General features: G+C 42.5%; 1 protein-coding gene across 1 annotated transcript in view; it reads left to right on the top strand.

The window, feature by feature from the left end:
- Positions 1–22,252, top strand: part of SDC2 (syndecan 2) — a 99,751-nt gene that overhangs the window by 64,439 nt on the left and 13,060 nt on the right. Inside the window, exon 2 of the mRNA XM_054018032.1 lies at positions 17,769–17,880. Within this exon, the coding sequence (XP_053874007.1) occupies positions 17,769–17,880 (112 nt within the window). The remainder of the gene's footprint in view (positions 1–17,768; positions 17,881–22,252) is intronic.

The raw sequence follows: 22,252 nt of genomic DNA, 5'->3' as shown, positions 1-22,252 counted from the left end.
AGAGTCCAGAGTTAACCGGGGAGGAAAAGGCTGAAGAAGTTCTCCAAGTGCAGAGGCCTGGGAGAGACCCTGCCCAAGCAGGGGAGAGACTGTCAAGGCTAGCTGGGCTGAAGACTCTGAGTTTGTGTTTTGGGTTAATCAAGAGAGAGAGACTGAACTACTTGGCCCTAGAAGGCCAGAGTATGTATCAGAGGACTAATTAAATGGGACCCCTTGTGGAAATTGTTTGAACCACCTTTGAACCATGAATTCTTAGAGGACCCTGAAGAGGGGTGCTGCAGAGTAACCTCTGACTTGCAATATTATAGAGGGCAGAATGTTGCTAAGCGCATGCCGAGAGCACCTTAGATGTATCTGATGCATCTTCAAGAGAGATAGCTGCAGAGATAACTCTCAGAAGACAAGCATGGCTACGCTCCTCCTCTCTTCCCTCTGAAACAAGGTCAAAGACTGAAGACCTCCTGTTTTGAAGGGGATGGACTTCTTAGTTCTAAAACGGATGAAGTCTTAGAGAAAATGAGACACAAGCAACAGCTAGATCTTTGGGTCTGTTGCAGCCTTTTAAGAGGAGAATTCTTACACCAGCCCTTCAGATATCAATGGCAATATTATCCACCTTATTCTTTAGCTTCGTATTTCAACAAAGGCAGACAACACTACTGGCAGCAACGTCCATGTCCACATCAATCCACTGCTTTTCAGCAACAATGTCCCTTTACATTCAAGATAAGACACAAGAATTCATTTTCCACTACTTCTTTAAAAGCAGTTAGGCCTCAGGTTTGTTGTGACGTTTGAGAGTAACAACTAACTTTGAGTTCTGTTTCTCTAACTATTCAAGATCGTTTTTACCACGTTTACAGAGTGTGGCAAAAGATCACCACATACAGATGGGTTTTGGGCACTATAAAAGATGGATATACCATTGAGTTTGAAACCCTCCCTCCAAATTGACCTCCCCCTTCCGCCCTATTCAGGGTCCCCTCTCACGTGTTTGTGTTCAGAATGGAAATCAATTATCTACTTAAGGAGGGAGCAGTAGAAGAGGAGGTTCCAGGAAAAACTCAAAAAATTGGGGTTTCTGCTCCTGCTGTTTCCTAATTCAAAAGAAAGATGGAGGTCTTTGTCCAGTCCTACATCTGAGGAAGCTGTACATCTGGAAGTTTTGCTTCAAAATGTAAACCCTAGGATCCATTACCCCTCTCTTTCCTATCTAGATTGGCTTGCTCATCTCAGTCTGAAGGAAACTTACTTTCATATTTTGACAAGATCATTACACAGGAAGTATCTTGTGTAACCATAGGGTAGAACCATTTCTGATACATGGTCCTCCCCTTTGGCCTCACTGCTGTGCACCAAATCTTTACAGAATGTCTATCCATAGTGGCAGCTTTTCTTAAAAGACAAAGGGACTTTTGTCTTTCTGTATTTAGACTGTTCTTCGAGTAATAAGATCCACAGGGTCCAGTCTACCCTGGAGGAAAAATGGATCATCAAGAATACAACTATCCAGTTGTATCCAAAGATTCAGTTTTATTTAGTTAGGGGAAATTATCCCATGTTCTGCAGTAGGAGAAATTGTTTTTTCTTTACAGGTTGTGTTAGCTAACTCTAATGTAGGAAAACAAAGTGTAATTTAATCTAGCTGTGAAAGTTTTCTTGAGTGAGGGGAACTTCAGGGAATGGACTTTCCTGTTGTTGGTGCATGCCAGCCCTGATTCTGCCACAAACTGCAAGCAGATTTAAGTACCCATTGTAATGGATCTGTGGATCTTACTACTTAAAGAAAGGAAACTTTCAGGTGAGCAAATTTTCCTATTGTGCTACAAATTAAGAATTAGAGATGCAAACTTTCAAAGCTGAATCTGGCATATCCTTTGGCAATACACAGTTTTTACAATGACCACTGAGATATAATCAGTATTTAATTAGTGAATTTATTCAGCTACTCTGGTTTTATTTTTTCCCCACTTGCGTTAAGGGATGTAACTGGGATTTTTGTAGCTGATATGTGTTCTGTTATTTCTCTGCTTACAAAAATATCTTTTAATTTAGATTGTTTCACGTTAGCGTAGTCTGGAAAATTGATTCGTGGTTCTTAGCATGGGGTTATTTTCTTGAAAACCATGAACCAGAAAAGAATCAATACAGGGCTTTGAAAATGGTAGATTTTTGCAGTGCCCCAGTACGATTGATTACGGCTGCTTTTGTAAGGCTTTAAAAAGAACAATCTGTATTAAAAACATCATTCTTTGGTATGAGCTTCAGCAGTTCCAAATAGGTTTCCATGGGGGCTGCCCTGTAATTTGACCACTCCAAAGGATTGTAGTAATCGCCAGAGGACCAGGGCGGTGAGGCAGCGGAAAGGCTATTAGGTGAGGAGTTATTGGCATGCATGCCAAAGAGGTTACCCTGGCAGCTTTAATCATTCAGCCACATTCTCTAGAGCAGTAAGGAAATATAAGTGTTCTTCTAAATAATATAAAAATGGGTCAGCAAAGCCAGAGGAGAGTGGAAAAACTGATGTACATTTTACATTCAAAACCACTAACTGAAAGCAGGTATGTGCTTTTGAGTTTTTATATATATAATATATAAAATAAATAAAATTGCCTGCCCCTCTCACTGGTCTCAAATGGGCACCTTGGTGCGATAAAGAGATGTTAGCATCTACATTAAGTACTTTAAAAGGTATTAAATTAGTGTCTGTGCCACATCTGCACCTTTGATTTATCCTGTGTGCACAAGGGCTGATCTACATTTTTAAAATCTGATTAGCATTTTTGATCTGTGACAACAATTTGCATGGTGTGTTTCATTCTATTTTTGGGTGAAACTCATCAGTGCTTTTTGGAAAATGTGCAGAAAATTGCTATGCTAAGTAAGGCAAATCAATCTGATGCATATTGTCTGGGTAGCTGGCTGCTAATGCTGTTCAGAGTGCAACTTGTCCTTTAAAATTTCAAACTGGAGTAACATTTTGGAAACTGAATTACATTTAGTCTCTGTAAAGTAGCTTCCCTGTTCTAGCTCCTTCAAAGACGACTGCTCATACTCCAGCCATGTCAAAGGCGTAGTTGAAGAATAAACTTTTCTCAACACTGATTGATGATGGCTTTGCATGAAAGTACTGCAAGGGCTCTGAGCATTTTAATTCTAGGATTGTCAGGGAAACTTAATGTTAAAGTTATGCTTTTACATGAAATGCTATAATTGTTGTGTTGTATGCTTGGCTGAAAAGCAACCTTGGAGTTTCCAAGGTAAAGGAGACAGCTAAGCTATAGTACTCAATTCTACGTTGTTTGTGATTTAAAAAAAAAAATTCTGTCAGTGCAGAATACTTCTAGGTATGAAGAAATGTATTAACACATGTTTTACATCAACAGCTCAACAACGTGATCTATTTCAGTTAATATATTGCATTGCTGTTTCCCTCTAGCACACACAGGTAACTTTTTTATTTTGCTTCGGAAGACTAATTGATCTTAACCTATGGGTTTATATACCTAGCTAATAAGGGAAAAAGTGACCTCCCCCCCGCCATGCCCAAGCAAACCAATTTATTTCTGCCTCCTTAGCTGTATGCAGGCTTTTCAAGATCTCCCACTGCAGAATGTTGACAAACGTATAATTGTTTACTATAATAATAATAATAATAATTAATAATATTTTTAAAAATATTATTAATCCTATAATCCAATCAGTTTTTATTTGCCTAGACTTTGGGACTTTTTCCTAGAGGTTCCCCAGCTGGGAGATGCGCCTATTTCCCTGAGGTGCAACAGCATTTTGTGGTGGGTAATAATGGCAGACAAGCACAGGAAAAAATGGGAAGGCAAAGGTTTGCTCCTTTTGCAAATTCCACATAATTGAATGTGTCTATGGAGCATCTTCTGTAACACACAACCAGACCTGTATACGGGGTCTCAGCCAGTCAGTGATTGTCAGCTAGGCAAACACCAAATTGGGCATAGAGACCAGAAAGGCAAATTCGATCAGCTATTGAATATCCTATCTTCAGCAACTGCCAGAAGAGAACAAACATGAGATCAGCCATCAACCCGTGTATAATCTGTTACAGAGAATTAAGTCCACTTTATTCCTGAATGAGAGCATCCCTTGGTGGTTTAACATGCTTTATCTTTAGGTGCATTGGTTTCACATCTTTAGCTGATTTGCCTTAAATTTCCTGAGTATTCCCATGGAGACATGGCCTTAGAGAAGGACCCTGTCTGTTCTTGAAGTCATGGTGATGACAAATCCCATTGCCTGGATCTGTGCAGGAGAACAGAAAAACTTGTCCATTCTTACCTGATTGCTTCCTTCCTTTTAATAGGAAGGCCCTAGGATCTTGTCCATCCTAGGCAAATTGGCTTTAGAACAAGAGATCAGATTCTTCAACAGAACGAGAGCCTGTTTGCATTCTCTTTAGCAACTTAGGCTATGTCTACACTTGCCGAGTTTTTACGCTGTCAGTTTCAACGGTGATAGTGAACCGGTGAAAGAAAAGTGCTGGTTTGTGTACTCGCTTCCACAGGCATCAGAGAGTGTTCACATTTGCAGCACTTCCATTGCCGATGAGAGCAGCGCACTGAGGGCAGCTATTCCACAGTGCAGCTCTCTCCATTTTGACGATAGGTCTTGTGGGAAGGGTGTGATCACGCGGCATCCTGGGTCCCTGCACAGCCTCCTCTCCCCAAACACAGATCAGCTGCAGTAGCTCAGCATTGCTTCAAGCAGGGGGTCACTTGCTCCATGGAGCAGGCATTGTCACCTGGTCAGATAAGTGAGCACGTGCCAAGAAAACAGGAAGGGGAGTTTCAAAGTTCCGGGGGCTTTACAGGGGGAGGGGTAGATGTCTGTTTACCTGGCATCAGAGCAGCAGAGCTGCTGGCCAGAGTGGTCACCTAGGCACTGTGGGATATCCTCTGGAGGCTAAAGGCTCTGTAAACAGGAAGAACGTGCCTGCACTTGCACATCACCGCAAAGGCATTACTGGTAAGAGCTGTACGCCTCTCGTGGAGGTGGTTTTCTTTTTGCGGTGAAACTTCTGAGTTTTACCAGAAAAAGTAATTGGCAAGTGTAACGAGGAGTACGGTGGCACCTTTAAGACTAACAGATTTATTTGGGCATAAGCTTTCGTAGGTAAAAACCCACTTCTTCAGATGCATGGAGTGAAAATTACAGATACAGGCAAAAATATATATTGACACATGAAGAGAAGGGAGTTACCTTACAAGCTCCCATGGTTTTTGCGCAAAAAAAAAGGACTTTTTCCGCTTTAATTGGCAAGTGTAGACATGCCCTAAATCTAAGGCCTTGGCTACACTTGTGAGTTACAGCGCAATAAAGCAGCCCTGGGTGCGCTAGCTCACTCCCCGCCCACACTGGCAAGGCACGTAGAGTGCTCTGACTCCGCAGCTACAGCGCTGCTGGTACTCCACCTCGGCGAGTAGAATAACCTTTGCTGTGCCCCCGCTGGAGCGCTGCGGCACCAGTATGAACGAGGTGTTGTGTTACTGTGCTGTGATCAGCCTCCGGAAACGTCCCATAAGCCCCTTAAGTCCAGTGGCCACTCTTGTCGTTGTGAAATCGGCTGCAGGTATGCGGAAATGCTCTTTCAAAGCTCCTTTCGGAGAAGCCGGCTGTTTATCAGCTCCAAGGAAAGAGCAAACATTTACTGTTTGCTTTGAGTGAGTGAGAGCAAGGCGGGGGGGAGAGGGGGTCTGAACTTACAAGACAGCATGCTGACACACTCTCAGCACCCCAAAAACCCACTCTCTCCCTGTCACACTCCACCCCCACCCCATCTCCATTTGAAAAGCACGTTGCAGTCACTTGCATGCTGGGATAGCTGCCCATAATACACCGCTGCAAGTGCCGCAAATGTGGCCATGCCAGTGTGCTTGAAGCTGTCAGTGTGGACAGACTGCAGCGCTTTCCCTACTGCGCTCTCTGAAGGCGGGTTTAACTCTCAGTGCTCTACATCTGCAAGTGTAGCCATGCCCTGAGTGACACCCAGCTTCACTTCTAGCTGTTTTGGTTTCTTGCTGCATTGGAATACAGTAGCTTTAACAATGGAAGTTACCTCATGCTGGGCAGATCGTTAGTGGTTGGCGGGGATGCCCCTTTCTGTCATCGATGCAGATCTAGTTCTGCTCCCAAAACTACAAACAGGTCAAAAACCTACTTTCAGGATCTGTGAACTTTCATATTAGAAGAACAATTTTCATATAATACTGGATAAATATTGTCTCTTTAAGTCCTGTCATTATATAAGGTACTATACAGTACTTATACATTAGGGGAAGATTTTCAAAGGCACAAAGGACCCTACTGCCCTTTTTGCCTTTGAAAAATTTCCCCTTAAGTGCCCAAGGTGCTTTTGTTGCTGTGTTTTTAATTTGAGCCATCAGACTGAAGAAACTTCTGTGACAGTAATGTTTTTGTTCTGTATTAATTCTGCCTGTATCAACTATACTTCTAGTTGCTAAAAACAATCTGGCAACTGGTTCTATTGTTTTTTCTATGTGTATCTTAAAAACAAACCAGAAGTACCAATTTACACACTGTCTTGTGATCATTCAGACTGGATTGAGAGATTTGGTCCAACTTTTATATTTTCTGACTCCTATATCTTTGTCTTTTCCTTTTACCACCTGGAGTGCAACTGGCTTTCAGTAATTCTCTTTATTTTGGGCTCCATGGTTTTTTCAGCAGCCAGAGACAGTCATACTGTTTCTTTATCTGCAGTGAGAGATTCAGGGCTTGAAGCTATATTTTTTTATGCAGCATCAGGAAGTTCTACATTAGAAACAATGAGCGTGAATAATCTTTCTGGCATGTTTTCTAGACAATATAGTAACTCTGGACGAGAGAGCCAAACCAGCCGTTAGTCCAAAATACTTTTCAGCACCAAGGTTGTGCGCTCATTGCCACAGGTAAATACCAGAGTTACAGTTCTAGGGCTGATGGACATACAAATGCTGAATAGTTACTGTTTCATGCTTACATAAGGAAGAGCTGCAAATGGCCTCCATTTTAAAGCACTTTTAAAATAAGCTCTTCACTCTGTCGTTAAGTCAAAACTTCCTTGTCTAATCAGAATAACTGAGAGACAGCCTAATAAATTCAGTACTAGTTCCTATCACTCTTTGCACAGAAATACACCAGACCCTCGCTAGAATGCGGGATTTGGGATCTATGCGCGGTACCGCGTTAACGTGGGGACCGCATTAAAATTAATTGCAATTAAAGTAATTAAATTTGGGATCCATTTATCTATTTATAACACATTTATTAGGTAAAACTGGTGGATAATAACCACAGCAGGGGTACAGTAAGTGCAGATGCAAGCTTCTGTATGATATGGGCAAATTTCTATTACTGTAAGACCTGTAGCTTTCAAATCGTTGGCTCACTGCTATGGAAAGAATATCTTACTATGACCACAATTCTGCAGGCAGTTGCCCAGAGCAGCCTTATTGTAGCTATTCCAGTGCTTGCCCAGTTATGTAGAGAGGGCGAATAGCTTGACCAAGGGAAAAAAAAAGGTGGAATCTCCAGTATGGCATACTTAAATACCTTGTTTATCTTATTAGTAAAATATTGCAATGCAAACCCAAAGATGCTCCCCCCTTGCCCTTCCCTCCCAGAGTCAGGATCAAGACTCCATTGTGCTAAGCACAGTGCAATACATTCAAAGATGTCCCTGTCTTAAGGATCTTACTGTCTGTCAATACTTTAGGTTCAAGTGGTACAACAAAATGTTTGGAAGATGAAGAAATGAATTCTAATTAGATTTTTGAAGACCATTCATCCCCTTTAGAAGAGACATTTTTCAGACAGATGTCCTGGGCCTTTGTTTCCTCTGCCCTACGATATGGAGGGGAGTGAATGCTCAATAAATTTCACTGTGTCTGGAGCAAAGATCTTAGGAGAAGATCATTTTCTGTCGTATTCCTCTCCCTTATGCCTGAGCCAGCTACAATGCCACCAACATTTCAAGGAAATAAAGGCATCTATATCGACAGAACAAAGTTACTTTTAACGGACAACACCTCATTAATGGTTCAAAATCCTGCATTTGATACAAATGCAAGGTATAATCATTTGCCTAAATATGGCTAGTAAACAAAACACTTTTTTCTAATCAAAAGCTGCTTTGTAACTACTCATTGGATATGACAGGTTTCAGAGTAGCAGCCGTGTTAGTCTGTATCCGTAAAAAGAAGAACAGGAGTACTTGTGGCACCTTAGAGACTAACAAATTTATTAGAGCATAAGCTTTCGTGGACTACAGCCCACTTCTTCGGATGCATATAGAATGGAACATATATTGAGGAGATCTATCTATCTATCTATCTATCTATCTATGTTCCATTCTACATGCATCCGAAGAAGTGGGCTGTAGTCCACGAAAGCTTATGCTCTAATAAATTTATTAGTCTCTAAGGTGCCACAAGTACTCCTGTTCTTCTTTCATTGGATATGGATTGTGGAACTTTAGGCATTAAGGGAAGCTCCTTAAAGTGCAGGGATAGTTTGTCACCCTAGAGCCGGCAGAAGCCTGTCTCTCAGAACAGTGCCTAATGTGAGAAGTTTTGGTGGGGCAAAGCCAGGGAGAGGGTACTTCTAGAGGGAATGCCTGGGAAAGCTGTATACCAGGGGTTCTCAAACTGGGGGTTGGGATCCCTCCTGGGGTCGCGAGGTTATTACATGGGGGAGTTGCGAGCTGCCAGCCTCCACCCTAAACCCCGCTTCACCTCCAGCATTTATAATGGTGTTAAATATATAAGTGTTTTATATAAGGGGGCGGGAGAGGTCGCACTCAGAGACTTGCTATGTGAAAGGGGTCACCAGTACGAAAGTTTGAGAACCACTGGTCTACACTTTGAAGTGGAACGCAGTCTACGCTTAAAAAGCTGCACTGCTCCAGTGCAGCTGTGCTTCTGTAGCGCTTTAGTGAAGACACTGCTATGCCCTCTGTGAGAGGCAGTGGCTATGCTGACAGGAGAAGCTCTCCTGTTGACGTAGCACTGGCTGCACCAGGGGCTAGATTGGTATAACTGCATTGCTCAGGGATTTGGTTTTTTCACACCCTTAAGTGACATAGTTATACCGATGTAACTTTGTAGTGTAGACCCGGCCTAACAATTCTGTTCTCTGAAATGTTTTGTCAATGACTTTTATTCCTCCTAGAGGAGATTGGGGTTAGTGCATTCTTGAGGGTGGAGAACTGAAACCTGGCCAGTGAATTGGCTATGCTGCCGTGAGGAGGGAGCTCTAGGAAATTGTGCAGAAGCCACACAAATTCCCTGAGATCCACAATTAAAGGACCTAGGATTTAGGCGCTGTTCAGTTGGGCAGCCACAGACCCATGTCTTTTTCTCCTGCAGTCCAAGAGGTAAGAGTTTTCTCTTATGCACTATATTTTTGCCAGCCTTTCTGTGGGTTTCTCTTCAGCCCTGCTATGGGTTTTTCTATAATGGTCCTCGTTTTCAGATGAGCGTGTTCCCAGTGTCTCTCCCAAATACCAGAAAGTGCACAGTACCTAAATTTTAATTGGTTTCACAAAATTACTTATTGTGTACAAGCATGTAGAGGACAGACCCAGATGGCCTAAAGTTTGTCGTCATTTTTTCTTTTTCTCACACACAGTGACCTATTTCTAACTGTACTATGACTGTAATGCCTGCATCTTTCTAGTGTGTGAGACTTGGAGACGGTGACATAACATCACTTCTTAAATCTGTTTTGCATGTGGTCATATGGGATTACATATAAAACATTTCAGTCTGCGAAGAGGAGCGGCAATATATCAATAATTAACGTTGCTGCAAGCTTCAAATTCTATATCACGTAGTTATACCAAAAAAGGAGAACAGAAATTTGAGTGCATCTGTAAATAAGTTTTTCCCACCATGTGTCATACTTGCTCACTGCCATTGCACCCAAAGTCCAACGTGCTTTAAATGTTCTAAGACACTAGCAATCAAACAGAGCTGTTGCCTACCTTCAATACATGGGGAAAACTGTCTGCAACAACAGTATTGTAGAAGTGAATGCTTATTAGGATAAGTAGGAAATAGTTTTCATTTCTAATGACTCTTTATCCTCCTTTCATCCTCTTTCTATTGCTTTGAAGAGCTTTTTTTCAAACTTTAGAGCCCTAATTTTGATAAATGAGTATTCTACAAGAGAAACAATGAACCAGAAAACCCTGTTTTTAACTTTTTCTTCTTTGTATCGGGGACAGGGAGAGGCTTTTTATCAAATAGTTATCTGCCATAATCTGATTCCAATAAAATATAATTATTTATATGTTTCTATTTATTTATTCCAATAAAATAATTTGTAGTGATTTACAATGAACTAATGACTTTCAGATTTACAAACTCAACATGTATTTGGAACAGAAGTATCTAGTACAGTGGTGGGCAACCTGCAGCCAGTGGGCCACATGCGGCCCGTCAGTGTAATCCACTGGTGGGCCGTGAGACAGTTTGTTTACGTCGACCATCCGCAGCTCTAATTGCCTGGGAACGGCCCACCAGCGGATTACCCTGGCAAGCCACAGGTTGCCCACCACTGATCTAGTACATAGATGATGTAAATCTATAGTACAGGGGTCGGCAATGTTTGGCATGCGGCTCACCAGGGTAAGCACCCTCGCAGGCCGGGCTAGTTTATTTACCTGCTGACGCGGCAGGTTCGGCCAATCGCGGCCCCCACTAGCCGCGGTTCGCCGTCCCAGGCCAATGGGGGCGGCGGGAAGCGGTGCAGGCGAGGAATGTGCTAGCTGCGGCTTCCCGCTGCCCCCATTGGCCTGGGATGGCAAACCGTGGCCAGTGGGGGCCGCGATCGGCCAAACCTGCCGCGTCAGCAGGTAAATAAACTGGCCCGGCCCACTAGGGTGCTTACCCTGGCGAGCCGCGTGCCAAACGTTGCCGACCCCTGCTATAGTACATTCACTAGTTTTAGGTGTGTTACAGTTTATTCAATAACCAGACTGGGCTCCAATGATCATTGGCTTGTAATGTGTTTAATTATTTAGACCACGGGATTTAGTAGCATATATCCTTGGAATATAAACGTAAGTGGGGGGTAACAACTGATGGATGAGATCACAATCGGGATGTAATGAGTGTTTTCTGTGGCTTCAGGGCTAGATTAAAGACCTGATATAAGGAACATCCTTGCCAAGTATCGTTGCCATTTAATAGTTCTGGAAATGTTGTTGTTGCATATAAGTGACATGTCTATTGTGTAGCCTGGGATCAATGTAGGGTGCAAAGTGCACCTGTCACAAATAAGTGTCATGGATCCACAGGATTTGGGCTATGCCTCAGCTTTTAAACAGTCCCTTGGAAGAGCCCTTTCAGTGTGGCAGGCCTCCCAGGAGTCCCACTTCTCCTTCAGGATAGGACCTGCAGCCTTACCGCTTCCTAGACTGGAGTCTCTGGTTCAGCCCACTTTACTCTGTGAGCTCTACTCAGCGAACCCAATTGAGACCGATTCCTTGCAGAGACTTGTACACTCTTCAGGGACTAATGCATCCAAGCAAGTGTTTGCAGTGACACCCAACCAGTGTTTTCAAAACAGTAGGATTTATTAGTCAACTGGAACAAACAGCATTGGAAGTCCTTAGGTTACCACTGAGAAAGAAAGGTTAAAGCATAGCCTATTCTGGTCAAGCCAGAGCAAACCACCAGCCAAGCTGTAGCCCAGTGGTTCTCAAACTTTTTTTTTCCATGGACCACTTGAAAATTGTTGAGGGTCTCGGTGGACCACTTAATGATCTTTCCGAATGTTATCTGTACTGTTAGCTAACTATTGTAAAGCGCTTTGGATAAAAGCGTTCTAAAAAACACCTAAATAATAATTAACGTTTTTTGTTCTACAAATAAAAGCAAACAACTCGTATTTTAATATCCGTAGTCTTACCTTTCTAATGCGATGGATGTGCCCTCTCTCCCCCGCTGCAGCAACCCCCAAGCTGGGACTGGGAAGGAGGGGTGTCTCTCCCTCTCTCCCCTGCCGCAGCAGCCCCCGAGCTAGGGCTGGGAAGGAGGGGGCATCTCTCCCTCACCACAGCAGCCACAGAGCTGAGGCTGGGAAGGAGGGCCGTTTCTCCCCTCCAGCTGCAGCCCTGGAGCTGGGGAAAGTCGCCTCTTTCTCTGGCCGCTGCAGCCCCGCACATCCCAAATTGCCCCCATTCCCCCCAAGACCACCACCTCACCTTACATCTGTGTCTTCTCCAGGGTCCAGGCACCTAATTAGTGGAGCCATGTCTGCACAGCTCCACTAATTAGATGGGTGTCTCTTCATTCTCTTGTGTGCGTCTGCCCAGGCGTGCACCTTAGAGGGAGCTATCCGCAGACCACCTGAATGGAGCTCACAGATCACTGGTGGTCCACAGACCACAGTTCTGAGAACCTTTGCTGTAGTGGATTCCATGTCAAGCTCTGTCTCTCTGACTTCTTTAGTCAGTCCCAGATGAGAGCTGCAAGCTTCTGCCAGAGCCCAAGCAACTCAATCCCCTCCTGATCATAGCTCAGTCCTTTATTCCCCAGGCCAGCCCATGCTGTGTTCACAACCTCCCTGGCTGGTGCTTCCCACTGCTAAGTTCATTCGTGAGTCATTTGAGCTTGCATTGTCTCTCCGGTCTCTGTGTTGATCTGGGTTGGTTTCAACTAATTCTTTAACAACTCTATTCATTCTACCCAGACAGTGAGGCCAGATGGATGGACGGACACACAAGCGTGCACACACGTCTCTTAGTCTGCCCTGAGAGCAAACTTTAGTCCTTCTCCCCTTCCCTCCCCTCCCCCCCCCGATAGCAATTCAAAGTATAGAGGGAAACTAAGGTGCACATGGGATTCATAAAAATATTATAGAAAATTCCCACTTCTTCACAAACAAGTTATTTATTCATGCAGCTACTTAGTTAATTAAGAAGATGAAGATGGTGCACACAAGCTTTGAACTTTACTTAATACAGACAAATGTAAGTGAAATAATAAAAATGTAGATAAGTATAAGAATAAGATAAGTACAATAAAGTGGTTTTCTGGATTGTTCATACTTTCTCTGCATACTTACCACTTTATGGAGACCATTAGAAACAAAGATGGAAGTAAAATTTAAGAGGAGATCATCCCAAGAGGAAGGTGCTGGGCCAGGCTTCCTACCTGGTGGTTCTACGTCACCATCCCAGTGTCACAACTGGTCTTGATAACCTTTTTATACACCTCTTCCCATTCCACCCACATACATCTGGGATCATATCTGATCAAGTCAAGTCACAGCCCCCTATACATTCATTTTGGTTCTTCTACGTGCTGTTATAATATCAGTAATTTCCATTATTATTTTTGTAAGTGTGCTTAGCAGATAGATTATATTTTACCGAAAATTGCAAACCCTCCAAGATCAGGTCAGGGGTCAACAATTGTTTCACATATTAGCCGAGGAAATAGTTACTACAAAGGCCAAACTTTTAAAGGACTAGTGAGATTTGGACAGTACATCTCTGCAATGAGAGGCCTTCACTGCATGAAACAAAACTGTGAGATCATTGCTGCTTCTGCACTTGACATTCATTTTGGTCACATGAAGTATCTAAGGCATATCGGCCCCTGGAAAAATTATTTTAGCTTTAAGGATAAGTTCTATTTTCACTAAGTCTAACCTTGATGTTAGTGGCTACACTTTTTTTGCTAGGTATTGACATTTAAAAATAATGTTTTCTATGTTTGAATTCTGAGCATGATGCATATAACTGTATAGGTAGCCATGTTATCAGAGGAAACCATTTATATTATGGTGGTCTAGTGAGTGACCCCATCCTGCTCTGTATTTCCTCTTCCTACAAATAGCCAGTCTACTTTTAGAAAATCTAATGCATTGTGTTCCTTGACTTGAGATCGTAGGGCCCAAGAGTTGACACTAGGGTAATGTCCTTCCAAAGTTTTATATTAGAGAAGAATTGTTTGAATGGGTAACAATGGCTGGATCAAGAATCTCTTTCCTCATTCAAAACAAGTTGCAGGCCCATTCATCACAGAATTTGATGTAAACTAGTTGGGACTCCCTGAAACCTAATATAGTGTGTAGTATTATGGGAAACCATTTTTTTCTTTGAGTGAGCTGGTCTAGAACCAGTACTTACAAAAGCTTACTTGTTGTGAAGTTATTGGTGCTCATCCACAAATACTTGAATATCAAGGTGCTTATAACAGAGTCCTGGGTGAGTTAGGTGGCCCAGTGATTAATGTACTTTGTACCTCCTTCCGTTGGTTGATCTTATAATTCTGGTCCTCTATTCAGAAGTGCGGTTAGGTGGATAGGCGGTTTGAGCCCCTCCTGTCATGGGGGCAGAGGTAGGGGAGCCCAGGACCACCCAGTCCACCTCTCTGGCTGCTGAAGGTGCCCTCTGAGTTACACTCCCAGGGTCACTTCCCATCACTGTTTTTCTCTCCTCGCTTTCAGTCCCAGATAAGGTGAAGAAGAACAACAAAAGGTAACCAAACTGTCAGCCATAGCCGTGCTCAGCAAATTGCCTTACTCCCTCAGGGAGGCTTTTCCGGTGCTCTTGTCAGGAGCCTTCAGGGCAGGTCTGTCCTCCTCCCCAGTCACCCCACTTCTGAGCATGGCTACTCCTTTTTCAACCCAGTTGGCGCATGCTCGGCAGGGCTGAAGGGGTGGGGTCCCTGGGCCCACTTCTGTCCTTTAACCCCTTCTTACCTGGTGTGGGATTTGTATACTCTGTCACAATGCTGCGTATTTATAAGGTGCTTTAGATTGGCATTTCTATCACTAGCAGAAGAAAATATAATGAAGTTAAAATTGCTGCTGAATACTATCTTGCTTTTTTCCATCTTCTATGCATTCAGATGGTATAAAGCTTTAGCTTCTAGCTGTACTAGTCCTCAAAATATTAGCAGACAAAATATCATTCCAGGAGGTGGGGGAAGCCATATGGTAATTAGAAGAAGTGGTTGGCAAAGCACTCAAATGTTTGGATGTTTTATATAACATTGGATGGGGTCTGCAAAATTGGGCAGGAAATCTCATCAGAATAAGCTTGCGTGATTGACTTTCAGTATTTCCTGCTTCCAGTGAGGCTAGAAGCATCAGCAGAACAGCTTTTCTTGCAGAATTGAACTACTTTTGCTTCTGATTTCAGCCAGAACCAGGATATGAAGTGGGGGAAAAAAACAGAAAAATAAGTTACTCAAGCTTTCTCTAACATTAAAAGTTCTGGGCACAAGTTTGGGTTGTTTCTTATTTTATACAAACCAATTCCCATCCTCTTTAGTGTTGTGTTTGTGTTTCTCACCTGTTTGTTTTGAGAAGAAACCGATTTCTATGGCAACATTGCCATGTAATAAAGTTACAGGTGAATATTTAAGTATTCTCAATTTGATGCTGTTGGATTTTTACACTTTCTGATTTTTTTTTTAATAATACTATGTGTATTTTCTGCAGCAGGATTAGTTGCCGTTTAGTCTTAGTTATAGTCATAGGCAGCAATTTTTCTTGAAACACGCTGCCACTTTTCTCTAAGATCGAAGAATGTTCTTTTATGCATGGTGGCTTCTGTTTATGGACAGCTGGGTTATCACTCAAGCTGTCTCTAGCAGGAGCCAGAACAGGCAGGACATGCTGATGTTTTTCAAGATGCTTTGGAGCTTGGATGAGCTGAACCTTCCATTGTTTCTCATTCTCCGTTCTGCTACTCACACAATCGAATGTTGTCATTCGTTATGTTGTGCTGAGTGGTTTTTGTATTTCATACTATGGTATGGCTGAAAAATCAAAAAGAAAGGCATATGAAGACACATCTGTTCCTCTTCGGCAATCATATCAGTAGCAGAATGTTTGTCTTGTGACAGAGACTCGTTCCTTTATATGAGATGCAGCTTCAACTGATTCTTACTCCCCCCACACCTTGTCATCTAGGATAATGGCAGTCTGACTTTCCCAGAGACATCTTGCAGCAAAGGAACTCTTGTGGTTGTAGGACATACTGTTTCCTCCACCTTATATGCTTGGCTGATGCAGCTTTAAGCAAATGCCATTTAATTAAAGGGGCTGCTGAGAATAGGTCTTCTACAAGCCATATTTAAGCACAAATTAATTCGCAAATTCCACAGATAAAAGTTGCAATCCATGGTTCTTGTTTGAGTCCAATACGACTCCTCTCCTCCTTCCTGGAGGAAAAGTAAAATAGCACTTTTCTAGCCTAGATCCTCCAGAAGAAGTGTCAGGTAGGTCTAGTGCATCTGAACCTTCATCAGAGGATATGTTCCCTGATGTAGATAGTTTACCTAAATAAGCCCACCTCAGTAAAAAGGATCCTGAGAAGAGCTAGATTAGGTCACATTCTCAAATCTTAGGTGTATTTTCATCCAAGAAGGAGTAGGAGCAGAGGCCAAGGTTTTGATTCCTCCTACTCTAAAAGGATCCTTGTGCCATGTCGGGGTGGCCTTTGCACTTTCCTCTAGGAGGTGGATTTTGATATTTTAGCTCAAACTGAAGATCAGTATGTAACAAAGTAGGTAATTGTGCCAAAAGGATGCTTGGTAGATTGGAAGGGGAATCAGTTGCCAAAAGTCTCCTTAAAATAAATAAATAAAAAATCCAAAATGTATCCTTCACAGTTTTCCAAAAACAGTCCTGGAAAAATTTGTACGAGAATATTAAAAGCTTTTTGGCTTCCAGCAGAAGAGAAAAGCACGGCAGTGTGCCTGCTTTTTGCTTTCTGTTACCCAGTAGTTCAAGAGGGATCAATCAAGTACTTTTGGACTAAAATGCCTAGATAATTATCTTTTAGCTTAAAATAAACTCCAAAGGAAAACCTTCGAGCGCAGACTGGAGCAACAGACTCTGGAATTAAGCTACATGACTTAGGTTTGCATTACGCCTTTGTGCATAATACTTTCCACTGATTCACAGTGATCTGTAATTTCAGTTTATAATTGGCAATCAACATTTTGCTTCCCTTCTGTCTTGGCATCTTCACAGAAGTGCTAGTAGTATTAGCAGTAAGCAACTTTTCTGAATGATCAAAAAAGCTCTTTTACTAGGTCAAACAGCTGTGAACAAAGTGTTGGAAATGTTTCACAATCTGGGGTTTATAGTCAACCTAAAAAAAGTTACTGGTACTTTGTTTCATCATCAAAGCCATTTTACCATATGATCAGTTTGGTGAGGAGACAGTACATCTAGGAGTGGAAAAGATAACGTAAGTTGATGGAAGACATCAAGAAAATTGAGACAATGGGTATTCTGATAGAGCCAGTATTTAAGAAAGACATGGTACTTCAGTAATTGGAGCCTCTTGTCTGAGAATAATGTTGTAGGCACAGTTCTTGTCTAACCACAAAGATCATAATGCTCCATGAACAAACTGTCTTACTCAATATTTCTAGGTGCAATTCATCTTGCTGATTTTAACCTGTCTTTCTAGCTGGAAACCTTTCTAACCTAGGGAGGTTGTGGAATCTCCATCGTTGGAGGTTTTTAAGAACAGGTTAGACAGACACCTATCAGGTCTAGTTATTATATAGTCCTGCCTTGAGTACAGGAGACTGGACTAGATGACCTATTGAGGTCCCTTCCAGTCCTACACGTCTACGATTTTGGGAATATATACAATTGGTGTACCAACATCAGCTTTGGAAATAAGAATAAAAGTGAGGAAAACATTGCATTATATAAATAGATACCTTTTTAATGGTTTGTTCTTACCTATTTTCCAGAGAGCAGAATTGACCTCTGATAAAGACCTGTATCTTGACAATAGCTCTGTTGAAGAAGCATCAGGTGTCTATCCAATTGATGACGACGATTATTCTTCTGGGTCCGGCTCAGGTAAGACATGTGTCTCTACATTTTTTCATCGCATTGTAACATTTTTTTTCTTCTTCAGTAAGTACAAGAATGTCTGTCTAAACCTGAAAGCTGTTCATCACCTTGAAATTATTGCTTTAGTCGGGATTCCAGGGCACTTGACTCTATACATGCATTGTGCTGAGCATCTCTCCAGATTTATCCCCTATCTATTAACTTCCTGCTCTTATGCTTTTACTACTCAGTTTGTCCAATAGCTATATCATTTTACCGAATTTCTCTGCATCTCGTCTATAGTGTGCTGAGCTTTCTAGAGTTTAGAAAGTAGAAATTTGGGCAGGTGTTCTCTCCCCCATGGGCAGATTTGATTCCTAATTGGGTATCCTAATCTTTGATATTAAATGTTTGTAGCAAGATACTAGTTTAATCTAGTCTTATATTTTTCTTGTACACACACACACATTCAGATAAATATTGTTAATAAATTTACTTGCAACTTTTTAATAGAAGTCCAGATATTACCAAACAAATCTGATAGCTTTTTCTGATGTAATTACATCAATTTAGTGGATAGAAGAAATGCAATGAATATATTTATATTTGGATTTCAGTTAAGGTGTTCTACATAGTGACACTCACCCAATTTCTTTACAAGTTGATTTAAGTGTCAAGTATATGAATCTCATCACATGAATTGGAGACTGGTTGAAAGGCAAGCAACAGAATAGTGATCCAAGTGGGAAATGTGTCAGGTGGGGTACCATGGAGATCAGTTTTGGGGACTCATGTCATTCATATTCTTCAGCACAGTAAGATCCACAAATCCGACAGTGGGTCTTCAGCCTGTTGGCTATTTTAGGGTCAGAACTCGTACTTGTCGAGCACTGGCCAAGAAGTGTTCCTCTCCTGCTGACAAGCCTGCTAGTCTTGCTCTGTTTCCAAAGCTACAGTTGAGATAGACAGGCCTTCCTGATCCAAAGCTTCTAGGATCTTTAGAAAATAAAGTATTGGATTCACGCTGAAACAGGACCTAAATGTTACATTGTGGTACATTTTATCTATTAATTTAGTTGGACTTGAACTAAAATTTGTGCCTTGCTTTTGGGGTTGAGTCGCTTAATGCCTGCTTTCCCTCTCTTCCTGAAGAACTACGGTAGCATATGGCCATGCTTGATCATGGCTGGCAAGCAAGCTAATGGAAAACCTGGTCCTCTTGAACTTTTTCCAGAGTATATGCATGGATAAGAGCTCTACTGCTTACGTGGCTGGGGAGAAGCATCCCCTCACACAAACTTTGGCCCAGCCCAGTAGTAAACCTGGTGGTATGTGAGAGCAGCTTATATTACCATTCGTGGTGCAGAGAGGGAAGTACATAGTAAATACTTTGATTCCATGTTAGGCAGTAAACTTTCCTGGAGAATATCCATTGCTAATTCAAGGTACAAATAAAATCAGATTTCCTTTTTTTACATGGATTTTCTTCCCCATCTTTCTGTTGTCCTGGTGAGTTGTAGGGTGAACTGTCAACTCTAGTTACATGCTTTCATACTTCTTGACAGCACTGTAGTTGAGTATAGATATAGTAAGTGATGTTTACCCTTTGTACCTGATCCAGACTCAGCTAAAAGAAGAACTTTGCTTAATGCACACTTGCTACTGCAGTACCCAGTCGACCTTGAAATTTCTGCAGTTTCTTTCTTTGGTGTTCATGCTCACGGGTTGCTAGGACAGGCAACTTTTTAAAAAAAGAATATTTTAGGAAGTCTAATTTTGTTCAATGTTTGCTTCAATCTGTGTGACTATTTTCATGACAGTATTAAAAACTGCCTCTCCTTTTCTGCCCCATTTTTGCAAGTAGAAATAATTGGGTGCATAAATAAAATGTAGATGTCTAAGTATTTGATTGCTCCTGCAGATCAGAGAGTTAAACATCTAAAATCTACTAGTGATTATAAGGAAAAATTAAGTTGCAGGTACAGACTGAGAGGTCTGTTTTGAGGCCTTTTGGATACTAAACAGAAAGAACACTAAGATCAGGGAAAGCTTCCCTTAAGTTCCTACAAGACAGGTCTATGCAACCCACATCAGCGCTGGATGGGCAAGACCCTTCCCTGGACCAATGGGGACCAAGTCCAGAAAATACCCAGTGAGCTGCAGAACAGCTAGCTCCTGAATTGCTACTTCTAAACCTGTCCTCCTATGGGTTCTGGTAGGGCAGCATGCTCCTCTGAAAACCACTAGGACAGATCCCTTTCAGCTGATCAACCCAAGAAGAGTGGACTTCAAGGCCTGAAATGGGTATCACTAGAGGCCTGAAGGAGTACAATATTGGACTTCCAATATTGTCTTGGGCACTGAATATAACTACCTCCGTTATCAACATCTCATTTGTCACCATGTGCCATAGCACCATCACATTTGGTGTTGACTACTTGGGCACCACTGACCTCTGCACCACTTATTTTAGCACACTGTCTCTGTCTCTGTCTCTGTTCTGAGATCATACACAGTACCATGGGATCTGCAGATTACAACAGAGCCAGAGTTGCTGTTGCTATCCAAGGTGCTGAAACATTCTTTGGGTAGTGGCCCTATGAATACTCCATTCAGGTGTGCATGCATGACATGCACCTTTAATTGGAGATTTTCATGGTCAGTGCCTGTTCAGACCATGCATGCACTCTACACATCCTCGTGCACTGCATTCAGGCTGTATAGGGCTATGTGGGTGAATTGCCCTCTGTTCCTTTTCAACCACCTTGGCCTGAGATGGAGCATTCAGCATAACTGTTTTTGTCGGTCAAGCTTGCCTGGGTTAGTATGTTAGCATTAAAGTTTAGATTAGTTTAGTGTTTTATAGTTAGTGTTAGTTTTTATAGAGCATTGTTTTGGGGGATTTGTTGTCCTTTCAATTCTCTGTCCCCACACCCTTCGTGGGGAAGTATGCCAGGATCACCAGGGTTCAAATGTTTTTTCCTCAGCTTCCTCAGCTCAACATTCCCTTAGACCCTTTAAAGGAAAAACTTTAGAGATTTCTGAAAGGGGCTCTAAGAAAAGGAACTCTGGATCTCCTCATAAAGAACCCTCACCAAAAAGACTGAAGTCTCCTCATAAGTTGACCATCTCTGAGCCTTTAGGTTCTCAGCCCAGTACCATTGAGTCTCCAGGCTCCTCTGGGACAGATGGCACAGCCAAGTCTCTGGGCTCCTCTAAAAGCCATGGCTCCAGCCACACTCTGGTAGCTAAAACATCTTTTGATACTGTCAGGACATGATCAAGGCATTAGGGAGAGACAGTCTGCTCTCAGCAAACCAGTACTGATAGACATACTCCAGCCTCTGGTACCCAACATAGTGGGGCCCTTGGGACTGCAGAGGGCTAAGTGGCCACCTGAGCCTATTTCTGCCTCAAAGCATACCATCTGCTTCCTCTTCCAGAGACCTGCCTAAATAGACTTTCACCGTGATACCATTAGTTTATCTGGTACCACCGGAATGTAGGTACTCTGAGGACCTATCTGTGTCAAAGGAACTGGAGTCTCCCCTATTGATGGGTACCAAGCCCTTTTTGGTACTGAGATCTGCACAATCACCAGAATTGCACCTTTCTCTGGTACTGCCTGGTTCACCACCATTTTCTGGTGAAGCTCCTCCTATGGATGATGATGATGATGAGGAGGAGGACCTCTCTCAAATATCTGAGCAGGGTTCTCCTATTTACCTCTTTCTGCCATCTACAAAGAAAGAGATGATGCTCGGGGGAGACATTACGAAGGCCTTCCTTGGTGTATGAGCAGCCATGGATGCCACCCCTTATGCCATGTGGTTCCCCTCAGCGGCCATATTGGGACCCTTGACGGGCCAGCTGTCAACGATTCTCTAGAGATTCTAGCCTCGCTTGCTGGAACTGTAGAGACTGACAGTCCCCTTCCCATCTTTCTCCTTAGTTACCTGAACAGTAGAAGGAAACATTTGAGGAGCAGGAGGCTAGAATAGACAAGGTCAGGCTGCAGACTGATATCGCCTCATCTGCCCCTGAAGAGGCTGTCATGAATCTCCCACTCTCCCTGGCTAATGACTTTAAGCAGTTCAAGACTTCGTGAAACAGGTGGAAGATTCTTTACAGATACCCCTAGAAGAGGTCAAGGAGTCATACCACAAGCTGCTGGATATTTTACAGGCAGCGTTGTCTGCTCAAGTTACCCTGCCCATTTAATGAGGCACTTTTGGATCCTGCCAAGACTATCTGGCAAATTCCAGCAACAGTACCACCACTTATCAGAGGGCTGATAAAAATACTGTGTCCCAACCAAGGATTCTGAATTATTTTCCCACCCTTCTCCTAACTTATTGGTCATTGAAGTTGTCAATGAACATGGAAGGCAGCATCACAC

Source organism: Malaclemys terrapin, chromosome 2 (genome assembly GCF_027887155.1).
Source record: "Malaclemys terrapin pileata isolate rMalTer1 chromosome 2, rMalTer1.hap1, whole genome shotgun sequence".
NCBI classification, from domain to species: domain Eukaryota; kingdom Metazoa; phylum Chordata; order Testudines; family Emydidae; genus Malaclemys; species Malaclemys terrapin.
This window is presented reverse-complemented; position numbering and strand designations above follow the sequence as displayed.